This window comes from Argentina silus (genome assembly GCF_951799395.1).
Source record: "Argentina silus genome assembly, chromosome: 17".
NCBI classification, from domain to species: Eukaryota; Metazoa; Chordata; class Actinopteri; order Argentiniformes; family Argentinidae; genus Argentina; species Argentina silus.
The window spans coordinates 1,650,676-1,667,690 of record NC_139671.1 but is presented as its reverse complement, the minus strand read 5'-3'; the positions used below and the strand labels follow the sequence as shown (position 1 = coordinate 1,667,690).

At 50.0% G+C, this 17,015-nt stretch overlaps 1 protein-coding gene across 2 annotated transcripts; it reads left to right on the top strand.

Annotated features, from left to right (window-relative positions):
* The first annotated feature begins 261 nt into the window (after positions 1-261).
* On the top strand, positions 262-15,068 carry gopc (golgi-associated PDZ and coiled-coil motif containing). 2 transcript variants are annotated; one of them, XM_083688626.1, is made up of 9 exons: positions 262-1,104; positions 6,674-6,847; positions 7,344-7,367; positions 8,576-8,751; positions 9,056-9,221; positions 9,415-9,510; positions 9,687-9,851; positions 10,302-10,479; positions 11,037-15,068. In XM_083688626.1, exons 1-9 carry the CDS (start codon positions 835-837, stop codon positions 11,153-11,155), a joined length of 1,368 nt encoding a protein of 455 aa, XP_083544752.1. In that variant the 5' UTR covers positions 262-834; the 3' UTR covers positions 11,156-15,068. The 2 variants fall into 2 exon arrangements, with proteins under 2 accessions (XP_083544752.1, XP_083544753.1); XM_083688627.1 differs by lacking the exon at positions 7,344-7,367 and having other exon boundaries at positions 264-1,104.
* The last annotated feature ends 1,947 nt before the right edge of the window (positions 15,069-17,015 follow it).

Sequence of the window (17,015 nt, the reverse complement as noted above, 5' to 3'; positions counted from 1 at the left end):
ATGATAGTTTTAACCATGTTTTGAAGCTATAAAGTGTTTGTTTAAAATTGCATTGTTTACAGACAATGGAGTAAAACAAGCTTATATTGTGGGTTCTGATAGGATAACACAGTTGAACTGAAATCATGAGGCATTTCCAAGTTATATTATTCAAGAATCAACGGCCATACACAGTAACAGTAATTTAAAAGTCAAAAAATGAATATACCAATCCCAGATTACCGCTTTAAACATATCATGCCAGTAGTTTATGTGTGCATGATCTCTGTTACAAAGGTGTATAACATCGAATAGAATTCCTTATAAAAGTGATCATAACTATAATGAAGACAGGACATGAAGACCTGATGCTGTAGGCTCACTCAGTGGAAGCTAAAAAAAACAAACGAAGGGGAACTGGGAGGGAAGCAGGTAACTGAACTCCCCTCCTCCAGAGGTAAAACAACATGTGAGGGTGCGAGGGTGGCGGAGACGGGGGGCAGGAAACAGCTTTTGTCTCAACAAGTTTTTTTTGTCTCTCACAAGTCCTCTAGCTCTGCAATCGATTGCTTTTTCTCTGTTGTAGTGTGTGGCAGACCGGTGTAGTCGATTCCCTGCCAAGATCCGTATCCGATTTCGGATTTCCTGGTATGATTACGGCTCGGGAAAAGAACCAAATTCATAAATTTTAGTCGCCTCTGAAACGACCCTATTTCGCATGTTTAGGGCGTTAGATTACGGCGTAACTTCACCTTTGGGACATAGGGAGGCCGGAGTCGCACACCGCTGTCTTTAATTGTCAAGAGAAGCTTGCTAGCTGGCTAGCTGTCTCTGTCCTAGCTTGCATCGGTTGAAATGTCTGCCTCGGCCGGTGTGTCTCCGTCAAACCAAGGCACGGCCCTAGTCAGTCCCGGTACTGGCATGTCCATGTTCCGATGGCTGGAGGTCCTGGAGAAGGAGTTCGACAAGGCGTTCGTCGATGTAGATTTACTTCTCGGGGAAATCGACCCGGATCAAGCCGACATCACCTACGAGGGTCGTCAGAAGATGACAAGTCTGAGTTCTTGTTTTGCTCAGCTTTGCCACAAAGCTCAGACCATCTTTCAGCTCAATCACAAACTCGAGGTGAGCACAGGACACGTATCTTGTTAGTCAGTGCTGAGAAATGTGTGTTTATTGTGATCTGGTGTTGTTGGTGCGGAGGGCCAGGTACGTCGTGGAAGCGGCTACGCAGTGCTGCCAGTCGCAGTGTCCCTCCATCAGTGTCAGTGCTGTCTCTTCCCTGCCTATTCTGAGCTGTGCTGTGCTGTGCTGTGCTGAGCTGTGCTATGCTGTGCTAAGTGACAGGAGGACGAGAGTGGATGTGAGAGGTGTCGTATTATCGCCAACAACAACATCCGTGCTTTGTCCCCAGTCTGGATGACCACCCAGATCACGGCTGTTGACATTTGCCCCCAGAAACTGACAGCCAAGACAGACAGACACACACCGTCTCACACACAGTCTCTCCCCATCGCTCTCTCTCTCTCCCCCGCTTCCTCTCTCCCAACTGTCTCTCCCCTCCATCTCTCACTCACACACACACACACACACACACACACACACACACACACACACACCATTCTCCTTCTCTCACCAACACATTTTGACTGTCAAATGATCCCGTTTAGGAGGACTCATCAGAAGTGAATGGTAACCTTTCCCCTGTGTGTGAACCTGCCACACTCACAATGCCTCCTTTTTGATGGGGAGTGTACTTTAGTTGACTCTGCAAACAGGACTTTCCCAGAAACGCCTGCCTCTATGTCAGAGCTCATGTTACTCAATGGTGAATCAATACAGCTCTGGAGCTCTGAGACCAGACAGGCCAGTGAGCATAGCACAGAACAGTGCTGCAGCCATTTAGCACCTAATACCACTGCAGACTCCCTGCCTGGGGCTACGCCAGACCAGAGTAGGCCAAACCAGTGGAGAAAGAAACCCGGCCATGATTCGATCAGTTAAATGGGTTGGGTTTTTGCCTGTGTTAGCATGTTTGCTTGTAGCATAGTGGCTAACTAATATGAACCAGTTGAACCAGCTGCAGAGTGGCAGGGTACTGATGTGCTTCTTTATTGACCCGTGTCTGTTGTCTGAGTGTGGGGGCGGCCTGTTTCAGGAATCATAACGTCATATAAGGAGGCTGTTTAGCAGGGAATGACGACTGTGTCAGCTGTACTTTGGCCCGTGGGTGAGGGTGTGGGTGTGGGAGGTCTGGTAGCATTTAAACTGGTTCTGGAGGATTCCTATGTCAGTATAATGAAGTCTATTCAAACCTGTCTTACTTGCCAAGCAAGCAGAAACCCTATAGAGGCTAATGTTAACCAAGCAGAAACCCTATAGAGGCTAATGTTAACCAAGCAGAAACCCTATAGAGGCTAATGTTAACCAAGCAGAAACCCTATGGAGGCTAATGTTAACCAAGCAGAAACCCTATAGAGGCTAATGTTAACCAAGCAGAAACCCTATGGAGGCTAATTTCACTGTATACTTGTATGCACGTGACAAATAAAGAATCTTGAATCTTGAATCTTGAATCTTAATGCTAACCAAGCAGAAACCCTATGGAGGCTAATGTTAACCAAGCAGAAACCCTATGGAGGCTAATGTTAACCAAGCAGAAACCCTATGGAGGCTAATTTTACTGTATACTTGTATGCACGTGACAAATAAAGAATCTTGAATCTTGAATCTTGAATCTTAATGCTAACCAAGCAGAAACCCTATGGAGGCTAATGCTAACCAAGCAGAAACCCTATGGAGGCTAATGCTAACCAAGCAGAAACCCTATGGAGGCTAATGCTAACCAAGCAGAAACCCTATAGAGGCTAATGCTAACCAAGCAGAAACCCTATGGAGGCTAATGCTAACCAAGCAGAAACCCTATGGAGGCTAATGCTAACCAAGCAGAAACCCTATAGAGGCTAATGCTAACCAAGCAGAAACCCTATGGAGGCAAATGCTAAGCAAAAAGAAATGTTGAGATATAACATAATAAACCCAGACATGTAGAAGAACTGCTTCAGATGATTACCTCAGAATCTTGACCTAGGCACAGGGTTTGTCTTAAGGTCTAGGCATGAAGGACATGTATACAACATTTTAGTAGTCATGAATGGCTGTCTTCATGCCCAGCCTAGAGGGGATGTCCGGAGCCTCTGGTACCCAGCTGTGCCCTGTGCTGACGCATAGGAGTTGGAGCATTTAGTATGTGTGTGTGTGTGTGTGTGTGTGTTTCTTTCCTTCTGTGTGTGTGTGTGTGTGTGTGTGTGTGTGTGTGTGTTTCTCTGTGTGGGTGTGTATGTGTGTTTCTTTCCTTCTGTGTGTGTGTGTGTTTCTCTGTGTGTTTCTCTGCATGTTTCTCTGTGTGTTTCTCTCTCTGTGTGTGTGTTTTTCTGTGTGTGTTTGTATGTGTGTGTCAGTCCGTCACTCTCTGGGGACCTGCTGCTTTAGTAATCTATTTACCCCGTCCTGACGTTTAAAACGCATTAAACGGATTCTTTATTTGATCTTCAAGCAGAATCCCAACTGGGAGCTGAAGGGAGGTGGTATCCCTGTCTGTGAGCGGAGCCACTTCTGTGTGTGTGAATCACTTAAAAAGCTTAACTCTGTCTGCAAGGGCCTCAAATCTGCTGGGGGAGACGAATCTGGCACAGAGGAGTTGGTTTAGATGTGGTTTGCTAAAAGCCAAACTGTCTGTCAAAAGAGCTGGATTTATTCTATTGCTGGAGAAAAGCCTCACCAAATAGTCCGCTTAGTATAAGACAGGGGAGGCTGGTGGAGGTAGAAATCGGAGGATGGGGCTCATTGTAATGGAAGGAATGGAATGAGGAAATGTATCAAAGATGTGTGTCAAACACAGTGACAATGAGCCCGTCCTCTGGTTTCTACCTCCCCCAGCCTCCCCTGCTAGAAAGTGATTGCTCAGGTATTCAGACGTTTCCTCCTCAGCCGTGATCCAATCAGAGCGTTCTTTTAGTCAGGGTCCCGGTCGATCAGGAAGTGGGAGGACAGGCAGGCGTGTGTCATTTCCTGTGTCCATGATTAGAGGCCAGTGTTTCTGCTTACTGAGGATAGTGTGTGTGTGTGTGTGTGTGTGTGTGTGTGTGTGTGTGTGTGTGTGTGTGTGTGTGTGTGTGTGTGTGTGTGTGTGTGTGTGTGTGTGTGTGTGTGTGTGTGTGTGTGTGTGTGTGTGATGAGCATGTCTTAGCCTAGTTTTAGTCATGAGTCAGAGACGCCCACTGTCAGGAAGCCCTGGCTGCCCCTTTTGGTGTGTGTGTGGTTGGTGCTATGGCAGCAGTTGCAGTGTGAAATGTGTCTCTTCGAGTGTCCCGATGCTTCGCCCACCTGTGTCCTGACAGATGTGGCTGTCACAGTGTGAATAGAGAGACCAGAGTGACACACACACACACTCCTTGCTACCTTTCTGGAGCTCAGTAAAGTTTTGTTCAAAAGTTCAGGCCTAATACTTTCCTTCCACCTTCCACCACCACCTTCCACCACCACCTTCCAGTTCATATCTCTTACTGACCGACGGCAGCTTTTCATCATAGCTCTGGGCTGAGTTCCATTCCAGAAAGTCGTTCCCTCCACTCTCCCCTCGTTCCCTCCACTCTCCCCTCGTTCCCCCTCCTTCACAGATCTGACAGGAGTGGGTGGGCGTGGGCTGCACAGTGAGATCCAGGTGTCTTCGACCTATCCAGCTACCGTGTTCTATCAGATCTGTGAAGGGGGGAGTGGGCAAGGGCAGATTGGAGGGACAGCCTTCTGGAATGGAACGCAGCCCCAGACCTTTCCGTGGGTTTGAGCCCAGCCATACGTCCCTGCTGTCTGACCGGCTCCCTGGTTTGAAGAGAGCTCTGCTTCTCTCTGTGACATATTCTGTTTGTTAGCCACAGGCTAGCAGGATTATCTGTATAATGAGGCTGATTATACCGTGTTAACAAGGGTGTGTGTGTGTGTGTGTGTGTGTGTGTGTGTGTGTGTGAAGCCGATTATCACAGTGTTAACAAGTGTGTGTTTGTGTGTGCGTGCGTCTGTCCAGCTGTCTTTATGTCCGGCCCTGAGTGGCCATTTGGTAGTGATGAAGAAGATGATGATGATGATGATGATGAAGATGACGATGAGTCATCGACCAGAGGTGTTTTGTATTCCCTCATGCCCCATAACCTCCCACCGCTGTCTGTCATCCGGTGGGTGAGAGAGACCCCTGACATCAATAAATCAGTGATTTTAAATCAGCGTCTCTGAACTGAACATGAACTCCGCGTCTGAGCGACAAGTTGCTAAGCTACAGAGAGAGTGAGGGGCAGGTGACAGGCCGTTCTGCTGCAGATTTAGATTCATCGTGGCACCATTCATAAATAAATATGAATCACAGCGAGCCCGTCTGCTTTCCAGGGAGGATGACTGTGGAGCGGATGACTTATGGATGTGTCGCCCTGACATGGGAACTCATAAACGTCCGAATGTTGAAGACAGGAAGAAATCTGATGTTGAACCAGCGTAAAACATGGTTGCGCTGATCCCAGTTACATCGACTCAACTCTCTCTCTGCCTCTCCTTGTCCCTCTCTACTCCTCCCTGCCCCCCCCCTCTCTCTACCCCCCCCTCTCTCTCTGCCTCTCCTTGTCCCTCTCTACTCCTCCCTGCCCCCCCCCTCTCTCTACTCCTCCCTGCCCCCCCCCTCTCTCTCTACTCCTCCCTGCCCCCCCCCTCTCTCTCTACTCCTCCCTGCCCCCCCCCTCTCTCTACCCGTCCCTCTCTACTCTCTCCCCCCCTCTCTCTCTCCCCCCCCCTCTCTCTACCCGTCCCTCTCTACTCTCTCCCCCCCTCTCTCTCTCCCCCCCCTCTCTCTCTCTACTCCTCCCTCCCCCCCTCTCTCTCTCCCCCCCTCTCTCTCTCTACTCCTCCCTCCCCCCCTCTCTCTCTCCCCCCCTCTCTCTCTCTACTCCTCCCTGCCCCCCCCTCTCTCTCTACTCCTCCCTGCCCCCCCCCTCTCTCTCTACTCCTCCCTGCCCCCCCCTCTCTCTCTACTCCTCCCTGCCCCCCCCTCTCTCTCTACTCCTCCCTGCCCCCCCCCTCTCTACCCATCCCTCTCTACTCTCTCCCCCCCCTCTCTCTCTACTCCTCTCTGCCCCCCCCCTCTCTCCATCCCTCTTCTCCTCCCTGCCCCCCTCCCTCTCTCTCTCTCTCTCTCTCCATCCCTCTCTTCTCCTCCCTGCCCCCCCCTCTCTCTCCATCCCTCTTCTCCTCTCCCCCCCCCGCCTTTCACTCTACCTCCGTCCATCCCTATTATCTCCCCCCCCTCTCTCTATCCCTCCCTTCTCCTCTCTGCCCCCCACCACCCCCCCCCCTCTCTATCCCTCCCTTCTCCTCTCTGCCCCCCACCACCCCCCCCCTCTCTATCCCTCCCTTCTCCTCTCTGCCCCCCACCACCCCCCTCTCTCTATCCCTCCCTTCTCCTCTCTGCCCCCCACCACCCCCCCCCTCTCTATCTCGGCCTTCCGCTCTATCGCCGTCCATCCCTATTACCCCCCCCCCCCCCCCCCCTCTCTCTCTCTCTCTTCCCCCCCCTCTGCCTCTCTCTCTCTCTCTCTCTCTGTCCATCCCTATTACCCCCCCTTCATCTCTCTCTCTCTCTCTCCCCCCCCAGGCCCAGTTGGTGGACCAGCGGTCAGAGCTGACTGACTCCCAGGCAGAGAAGGTGGTTGTGGAGAGGGAGGTCCATGACCAGCTCCTGCAGCTCCACGCCCTCCAGCTGCAGCTGCATGCCAAGGCTGGGGGGGCCACCACCACCGAGGACTCCGACTCCATCAAGGACCGCATGGTAGGCCCCCTGGAACACACACACACACACACACACACACACACACACACACACACACATGCAGGAACACACACACACAGGAGCACACACATACACACACACACACACACACACACACACAGGAACACACACAACCAGCACCACAGAGGACTCAGACTCCATCTAGAATAGAATAGCATAGTGGGCACTTAGCAACTCCTACATACACACACACACACACACACACACACTTCTTCTTCTCCTTTCGCTGTACTTGTCTGTGGTTTTAATTCTGAAGTGGATAATTATTCACCCTTGAACAGTGCTGTTTATGATTAATTTATTTGCAGTTAGTTCAAAGACCTCTTTTTTCTAATCCTGTGTTTCCTCTAATCTGAGATTACGGTGTGGTGGTTTCTGCCCAGTAATACGGTGATGACCCTCTGCTTGGCTTGAGATTTGACCTCTGACCTTCTAACCTTTGACCCCTGTTTCTTCTTCTTCTTCTCACCTTAAGCCTGCTCCCACAGTGGAGGTGATGGTAAGTGTGTGCACGCTCCTGTGTGTGTGTGTGTGTGTGTGTGTGTGTGTGTGTGTGTGTGTGTGTGTGTGTGTGTGTGTGTGTGTGTGTGTGTGTGTGTGTGTGTGTGTGTGTGTGTGTGTGTGTGTGTGTGTGCTGCTCCTTCCTGTTCTGTCTTGTGTTCGTCCGTCTCCCGCTCTGGCTAACAACACCTCCTCATCAACACACTCCAACAGTTTCTCTCTGTGTTCATCACATAACCATCATATAACTGTATCACATAACTATCATATAACTGTATCACATAACTCTATCTATCCCGTCATCGAAAATGTGGCTAGCAACTAGCTAGCATTCTCCAGTAGTCACTGTTGATGTTTTGAACAGGGAGTTGTGTTGTGTCCCTGTGTTGCCCTGCGGGACAGGAACATAGGAACATGCATGATGTTGTTGTTGTTGTTGTTCAGTACAGTCATTCATATGTGGTTGTGGTCAGGTTTCCATCAGAACCTAATCTGAACTAATTGAACCGAATGTTTGAGAGGAAAAACAAAGATTATTAATTAGATTAATTATGTATTCATTCATCATGATCTACAGTCTAGTTCTGATGGAACCAAACAGCTGTGTGTCTGTGTGTGTGCTTTCGTGTGTGTGTGTGTGTGTGTGTGTTTGTGTGTTCATATCTCCTTGGTATAAGTATCTGCAGCCCATTCTATCAGCCCAGGGGAGGCTGGGGGAGGTCCAGGGCCGCCGGCTGGCCTGTAGTGCTAGTGCTAGCTAACACTGATGAGAGGAGACTGACCCAGCCACTAGTAATGATGGCCCAGTTACAGAGTCTCACTCTGACTCCTTATTATCTCCTAGACCAGATCTCTCTCTCTCTCTCTCTCTCTCTCTCTCTCTCTCTCTCTCTCTCTCTCTCTGTCTCTCTCTCTGTCTCTCTCTGTCTCTCTCTCTGTCTCTCTCTCTGTCTCTCTCTCTGTCTCTCTCTCTGTCTCTCTCTCTCTCTCTCTATCTCTCTCTCTCTCTCTGTCTCTCTCTCTCTCTCTCTCTCTGTCTCTCTCTCTCTCTGTCTCTCTCTCTCTCTCTCCTCCCCCTCTCTCTCTCTCTCTCTCTCTCTCTCCTCCCCCTCTGTCACGCTCTCCCTCTCTATTTCTCGTTCTCTCTCTATTTCTCACTCTGTGTGTGTGTGTGTGTGTGTGTGTGTGTGTGTGTGTGTGTGACAGGAGAGGGAGCTGGAGGCCAATAAGAAGGAGAAGGTGAAGGAGGTGAAGATGGAGGCGGAGGTGAAGCTGCATAAGAAGGAGAACGAGGCCCTCCGCAGGCACATAGCAGTACTGCAAGCTGAGGTGTACGGGGCCAGGCTGGCCGCCAAGTACCTGGACAAGGAGCTGGCGGGCAGGTCAGAACCCTCACTAGAACCTCACTAGAACCCTCAATAGAACCTTATTAGAACCCTGAATACCTGGACAAGGAGCTGGCTGGCAGGTCAGAACCCTCACTAGGAACCTCAGTAGAGCCTGAAAGGAATCTTGAGTAGAAACCCTGTTATTGTTAACAGCTTTACATTCTAGATCCACATTCAGCCTTTTCACAGAACCTACTGGACAGTATATTAAGGGAGAGGTACGGTGTCCCACAGGTTCAATTCACCACCACATGCTCACAGTGTTTCTATAAATGGCTGTCTATTGGTCCGTCTCCAGGGTCCAGCAAATCCAGCTATTGGGCCGTGACATGAAAGGACCCGCCCACGACAAGCTGTGGAACCAATTAGAGGCTGAGATTCACCTCCACCGCCACAAGACAGTCATCCGAGCCTGTAGGGGGCGCAATGACCCCAAGAAACCTCTACCCTCCCCCGTAGGACATGTGAGTCTCCCTCTCCCCCCCTAACCCTAATCCATAGTTGCTGTTCTTGGGTCAGTTTTGCGCCTCTCCCTCAATCTGCCCCTATAAGGTTAAGATCTGGTCAAGCTGATTCACCTCTCTCTCTCTCTCTCTCTCTCTCTCTCTCTCTCTCTCTCTCTCTCTCTCTCTCTCTCTCTCTCTCTCTCTCTCTCAGGAGACTGACTCTCTGAAGAAGACCCAGGGGGTCGGCCCCATACGCAAGGTGGTCCTGGCCAAGGAAGACCACGAGGGCCTGGGCATCTCCATCACGGTACGCCCCCCCCCCATACACCCCGCCCCCCCCATACGTACACCCCACCTCTCCCCACCCCCAAACCATAACTAGTTCATCACTTCATCTAGACTCTCTCAATGTTCTGTCCTCAAACCCGTGCGTGTGTGTGTGTGTGTGTGTGTGTGTGTTTCTGTGTGTGTGTGGACCTCCAGGGGGGTAAGGAGCACGGCGTGCCCATCCTGATCTCAGAGATCCACCCCACCCAGCCGGCAGAGCGCTGTGGGGGGCTGCACGTGGGGGACGCCATCCTGGCCGTCAACAGCATCAACCTCAGAGACGCCAAACACAAGGAGGCCGTCACCATCCTGTCCCAGCAGGTCAGACACACACACACACACACACACACACTGGCATACACACACTGGCATACACACACACACACACTGGTATACACACATACACACAGGCATACACACACACACACACTGGTATACACACATACACACAGGCATACACACACACATACACACACACACACAGGCATATATAGACACATATACACACAGGCAGCATGCACTCAGACAGCACGCGCACACACACACACGCATGCACGCACGCACACATATACACTTATGCAGGCGCACAAACACACACACATTCACATGCACACACAGGTTCATGCCGGGGTTAGTTCACAACTACCGTGGGTTGGGGAAAGCTAGTTAGCAATGCTTCAGTTAACAAACAAAACCCAGGCCTCGGGCGAGCTACTCACTGCTCTCTCTCTCTCCCTCCCCCCCCCTCCCTTCCCCCTCCCTCCCCCCCAGAGAGGAGAGATAGAGTTTGAGGTGGTGTACGTGGCCCCGGAGGTGGACTCTGACGACGAGAACGTTGAGTACGAGGACGACAGTGGCCATCGCTACCGCCTCTACCTGGATGAGCTGGAGGAGGGGTCCACCGCCGCCGCCCGCAGTAACGGCCCCGCCGACAACGCCGCCCTGCAGGGTACGCCTCAGTCTCTACCGGACCTCAGGCCCGGGAGAGCCTTCTAGATGTTTCCAGATGTTTCTAAAGCCTTCTAGATGTTTACAGATGTTTCTAGCTCATTCTGTGTTTCTAGATGTTTCTAGATGTTTCTAGCTGTCTAGATGTTTCTAGCTCATTCTGTGTGTTTCTAGATGTTTCTAGCTGTCTAGATGTTTCTAGATGTTTCTAGACTCTTATTACAGTGTCACAACACATCGTGTTCACAGTAGCAGAGCACTTGGGTGGTTGAATGTTCTGTGTGTGTGATGTCCTGTACATTAATTATACATGTTGATCAGGATGTGTTTTTCTTTTCTGTAGACATGCTTAAAAAGTCACTGGCCTTTTATCCTGTTATCACAGATGACTTTACTAACCGCCTCCTCATGTCTCTGTGTCTCCCTCCCTCTCTCTCTCCCTCCCTCCCTCTCCCTCCCTCCCTCTCCCTCCCTCTCTCCCTCTCTCCCTCCCTCCCTCCCTCTCCCTCCCTCCCTCTCTCCCTCTCTCTCTCTCCCTCCCTCCCTCCCTCTCTCCAGCCCTGGAGAAGATGTCTGTGAGTGGGGGTCCAGAGAATGGAGACACAGGCATCTCCAGCGAGACCCCCTCAGAGGAGACTCCCTCCAAGGCTGCCGAGTCCGCAGAGAGCTCCTCCTAGAGGGGGCGCCAGGAGGGGCTGGGGGGCGGAGGAGGAGGAGGAGGAGGAGGAGGAGCTGCTGAAGGCTGGACTGCACGTGTGAAAGATGTTGTTTTTTGTACTTTGATGCTGAGAAGAGAGAGAGACTGGACACTGTCATAGCACACTGGAGGACGAGGAGACGGTGTGTGTGTGTGTGTGTGTGTGTGTGTGTGTGTGTGTGTGTGTGTGTGTGTGCGTGTGCGTGCATGTGTGCGTGTGATGAAGTCATCATGGAAATGCACTGGGTGCAGCGAGGAGCCAATCAAAGAAGAGCACCAGTTTGTGAAAGGAAGAGGAGAGAGGTGATTGGTTGAATGGTAGCCCCGCCCCCCTCCACTGAGCCGAGGGGTGTGTATATCTGTGAATAGTTAATGATCTTCTCTGTCCTACACATTAAAGACTACAACTTCCTAAAGACTACACTTCCCTACTGTGAGGCTGGCCTGCTGGTGATTGCTGTCCGTTCAGACAGGAGAAGATCAAACATGCCTTCATAAATATGTCGGCATTTCTTTGTCTCTCCTTCACGTGTAGATATATATCGGGTCCTGAGATGGCGTGACCTTTCAACTTTAACGTCTTTACCGGTCTTCTATCAAAGATAATATTCTATCAAACATCACCGTTTATAATTCCTATGTCTTCAACGCAAACCTGCTCCATGTCGAGCTTTCACCAATGAGGAGAGAGTTCTAGAAGGAAGTGTGGCGTCCATTTAAGGAGTCCATTTTCTATTGGCCAACACCAAATTGTTCCTTGACACCAACGGATCAACCAGCCAACCGGCTGTTAGTCCAACAAAAAAATCAATATTGGGTAAATCAGGAAGTTAAACCAGGAAGCTATATGGAACCGTTTGAAGCTCATTGGCGCCCAACTCTTCTCATACGGCCCTCTGCCTCTGATTGGTCCTCTGTGTTTAAGCCACACCCAGCTACAGAACGTTAGGAGACACAACGTCACAGTTCAGTATTTCCGCGGTAGAATACTGCATCATTTTAGTATTTTAACCGACGGTTTCATAGTTCAGTGTTTTAAATGCAGTATGCTCCTGGTCCTCACGGATATGGTCGGGCTCGAAAAAGTTTTGCACGGTAACTTTCTCTCTCTCTTTCTTTCTTTCTTTCTTTCTTTCTGTTCTATGTTCTTCTCACCTCCTCTGAAACAGGCAGACCGACTGGCTGTTTCTCTGAGGGAAGGTTGTGTGTGACTACGTTACTGATACCTGTTCAAGAATTTCACATGTTCCTACTTGTGACTAATCCCACGCCTGTGTGATCGATATGCCAGTGCCATGGAATTGACTGTGTTAACGTTTTTTATTATTATTTAATAATCATTTCTTTTTTTACACTAACCCTGTGACTCATATCTGTACATTTGGGACACGCCCCCCAACAGACACAGATTATGATATATTAAGGTTTGGTTTCCCAGACACAGATTAAGCCTCGTCCTGTCTATTAAACCTAGTCCAGGATTAGGATTAATCTGTGTCTGGGGAACTTGTCTACGCAGGAACGTGAGGCTGGCAGAGGTAGGAATCGGAGGACAGGCTCATTGTAATGCATGGAACATGGAACATTCCGTTCCATGCATTACAATGAGCCCGTCCTCCGATTCCTACCTCCGCCAGCCTCTCCTGCTCTGTGCCCATAGTGGAAGTCAGGGGTTGGGGGCGGTAGAGAGAGAGAGAGAGAGAGAGAGAGAGAGAGAGGATCCAGACGGTTTCTCTCCAGTCCTTGTTCAAATGTACTGCTCTGTTGCCAGAAATGAAAAAGTGCAATATCTTTTATTTACACCCCCCCTTAAAACCCCCCCTTTTATTTCCTTAAACATCCTTTGTTTCTGTCCCCTTGAAATGCTGAAATCTTGCTTTTTGTATTTCTGATGATGATGATGATGATGAGGGTGCTGGTTGGTTGTCCACCGTCCTCTCAACGCTAGTGTGGCCTGTGGGCGTGGCTTCAGTGGCGTGCAGTCTGAGGGTGTGTTTAAAGACGCGTTGGGACGCTAGCTTCTCTGTAAACGTAGTGTTGGATCTAGCTTGAGTGTATTTGGGGCTCAGGGGAGTGCACCTTCAGTATATTAGTTGTTACTCTGGTAGGAGTCCGGCGAGCTGCACCGTTCTGGTGGTAGCAGACCCAGGTGGAGGTGGACCCAGGTGGAGGTGGACCCAGGTGGAGGTGGACCCAGGTGGAGGTGGACTGTGAGGTGGAGAGTTGTTCTTGTTTTCCAGCTTTATTGTTTATGATTTGTTACAGAACCAAAACAACATTTATTTCCATGTAAACCAAGTGAACAGGTATGGAGAGCAGTAACACGTACGGTTCCTGTAAAGGTTAGAAATGTTCCAACAAGCTATCATCAGAAAGACTAACAGAAGCCTGTATATACGATAGAAATGTATTTACTAATTTAAACAGGAAAGTCGGTGCGTTTATGTGGATTAAGTTACAAAGAGGGCGCTAGTTTCAGCCAGCGCAGAAAGGACAAGTCCACCCGCAGGTGTGTGAGCAGTGTGTGTCCAGGTGTGTGCGCGGTGTGTGTCCAGGTGTGTGAGCGGTGTGTGTCCAGGTGTGTGAGCGGTGTGTGTCCAGGTGTGTGAGCGGTGTGTGTCTGCGCTCACAGGTGAGAGTGCCGCTGCTCTGTGTCACCTGTGCTCCGGTGGGAGGAGTGGCGGGAATAGAGGCGTGTTCGTGACGACGACCAGGTCAGCAGGTCAAGTGTCGTGAGTTGCGCTGGGAAAATCTGGCCTTGAAAATAGCGCTGATCTTTCAGACGCACGCCCTTAAGCGACAGCGCCCACGTTTGTGTTAAGACGCTAAGTTTTCGCGCCGTTAAAAGAGAGCCCTCATATCAGACTTGACTGTAGTGACGTCCCTTTACGATGTTTACTACTAACCGACCCCCCCAACGTAGGAGAGCGGTGGAGGTGGTCCTTGTGACAATCTGCTAGACTGGTCCCAGACCTGTCCCTGCTTCAGTCACGTTGGGCAGGACAATGACGGTCACGCACAGATCTGGGAGCAGTCTTCACAATCTGCAGCCTCTGTGTTTCTGACATCATGAGAATGCGTTCCGTGTCTGAACCGAGGCTGTTTGTGATCTGTTTTTACTTCTCAGCTGTGCTTGGATCGTCAAAACTCAAAATGCTGCTTTGCATGTCATCTGTAGTAGGGCGGAGAACGTGTCTTAACTCATTCAGTGCCGAGGGTGAATAAAGTCGCCCGAGTTGTCAACATTCTGGAGTGCAAAGGGTGACTTTATTCACCAAAAATGCATAAATTATCATGCTTAATGTTGTAGCCAATCAGAGTGTTGTTGCTAGGTAAACACCACATAGAACACTTGGCCCTCTGGGTGGTGAGGGTTCCGGAACTCTTTGGCAGTTGGTGAGTTAAGACGGTTTCCTGCTTGGTAGAATGACACACACACCTTGACTCCCAGATCGACCCCTGACCCCCCTAATCCCCTTCTAGGATCTAGGGGCTAGGATCTAGGGTGTAGGGTCTAGGTTTTGATTTGGGACACTGAGTTGCACTAGATAGGAGCGTGTTCTCAGCGACACCACCCACTGGCTCTGTCTGTCCTAGACACCACCCTCGCCTGCTCTGCTTGTCGCCCCAGAGAACCCCCCCCCCCTCCCTGCTCTCGTCTGAAAGAACAACTACAGTTACTCTGTTTCGTACACAGTTCTCACCGATACTCACTTCTTTCCTGTCGTTTTTCCTGTTGTTTTATCCTCCCTACAACAGCAGGTTGTTTTGTCATTAAGATTGTTGTGTTTCTCTCTCTTGAACTCTTGGAAGATTTGGTATAAATGTCTTATATCTGTAGTTAATGTATACAGTAACATGAAAATCTTTGAATAAACTTAAATTTATTTGCCCGATGTGGTCGGCTCATTTGGTGTGCGTGCGTGCCCTTTGGACATGATCAGACCTCTATCCAGGTCCCTGGTCTCGCAGTACCTTCTTCTGAACCCCAGGGGGCGCCATGAGCCATACAACCACTCACCTACGTTATTTTAACACATTCCATTATTTGAGTACATTCAGGGGAAGGAGAGAAACAGCAGTCATTCTTGTGTGCACTGAAGTCCTTACATCATTAAGAATCAATAAACAGGCAAATGATGTATGAATTACACAGATTATGTATGTCTGTCTACTGCAGATTGAGTAGGTATATTGTTGTAAAATCACTCTGCTGAAGAAGGCTATCTTTATTTATCTTAATATACAGCCAACTCTGATTTGGGTTCCCTTTGAAGTATTTTCTTGAGAAGTCATCAATGAGAGACAGTAAGACACGTGTTTGATAACGCTCCTCGTTCCATTCATTACAATGATTCCGTCCTCCGATTTCTACCTCCACCAGCCTCCCCTGGTCTGGAGAGAGCAGGATCACCAGCCGACAGTCTGCAAGAAGAGACATGACTGGAATTCGAGTGGATCTGCTGAATAGCCAGGAGGCAGTGTTCCCCCTCACAGAGCTGCTCTGCAACACACTCAAGTGTGTGTGTGTGTGTGTCTGAGTCGGAGGTTTGAGGTGTAAACGATGCTCCACACCCCTGTGTGAACAGCCTGGACTGAGTGTAGCCCACTGGAAGCCCCCCCCCCCCCAAACACACACACACACACAACAGTCTGTCTCATAGGACCTCTCTCTCTCGCTCTCTCTCTCTCTCTCTCTCACACACACTCAGAGACAGTAAGGTGTTAACACAGTGCTCAGTGGGACCTTTTAGCTCTGCATACGGTTGCTAGTAGCAACTCTCCCTCCTAATTACCATTTAATTAGATTTTTACTGTTAAAGTGTTTCAGTCCATCTGCGTGGTGACGCTGTCATATGTCTGGGGAAAGTGTGTTCAGACACCTGTGTGAAACGCACTTCAAATAAAGTTGGATTTGATTTGATTTATGTAATTTGAGGGCCCAAACCAGGCAGTAGGAGGAAGAGGAGGGCTGGGGGGAGGAGGAAGAGGAGGAAGAGGATGAGAAGGAGGAGAGGAGGATAAGGAGGAGGAGGAGAGGAAGAGGAGGAGGATAAGGAGGAGGAGGAGAGGAAGAGGAGGAGGATAGGGAGGAGAGCTGGAGTGTAACAGTGTCACTGGGAACCAGCTGCTACCTCCTCACCACTGTCACATTCCTACACACAGCCTGGCTGGTGTGTGTGTGAGTGTGAGAGAGAAAGAGAGAGACACTTGTGACTTCCTGTTTCTCTCTGTGCTGGTTATCTGGGGTTTCCTTTCATTCCAAAAATGTGTTTCCTCCTGTCTGCCCCCCGCCACTACCCCCCTTAACCCTAATCCCCACCCCCCCCTCCTTGACCACTCAAGGTTAATGCCTTAATGATAATATTGCCTAGCCCTAACCCTAACCCTAACCGCCACGCAAGCCCTAATTCACCTAACAGGCCAGCACTCTAGCCTGATACTCTCAGATCTGTGAGAAGGAGAGGGAACGAGGAGAGAAGGAGAGGGAACGAGGAGAGGAGGAGAGGGAACGAGGAGAGAAGGAGAGGGAACGAGGAGAGAAGGAGAGGGAACGAGGAGAGGAGGAGAGGGAACGAGGAGAGAAGGAGAGGGAACGAGGAGATTCTGAAATGGAATGCAGCCGCTGGGACTGGAATGCAAGGAGTCCCAAAGACGAGGCTGTCGGCTGCTGAGACACACACATTCTCCCCCCCCCCGCACACACACACACACACACATTGTCACACAGTAAAGAGACCGTGACAACACGGGGGTCAACTGCTGGTGTTTTTATTCAAGGCTCAGCTTACAACCAACAGTACACACACTCAACAGTACACACACACACACTCAACACT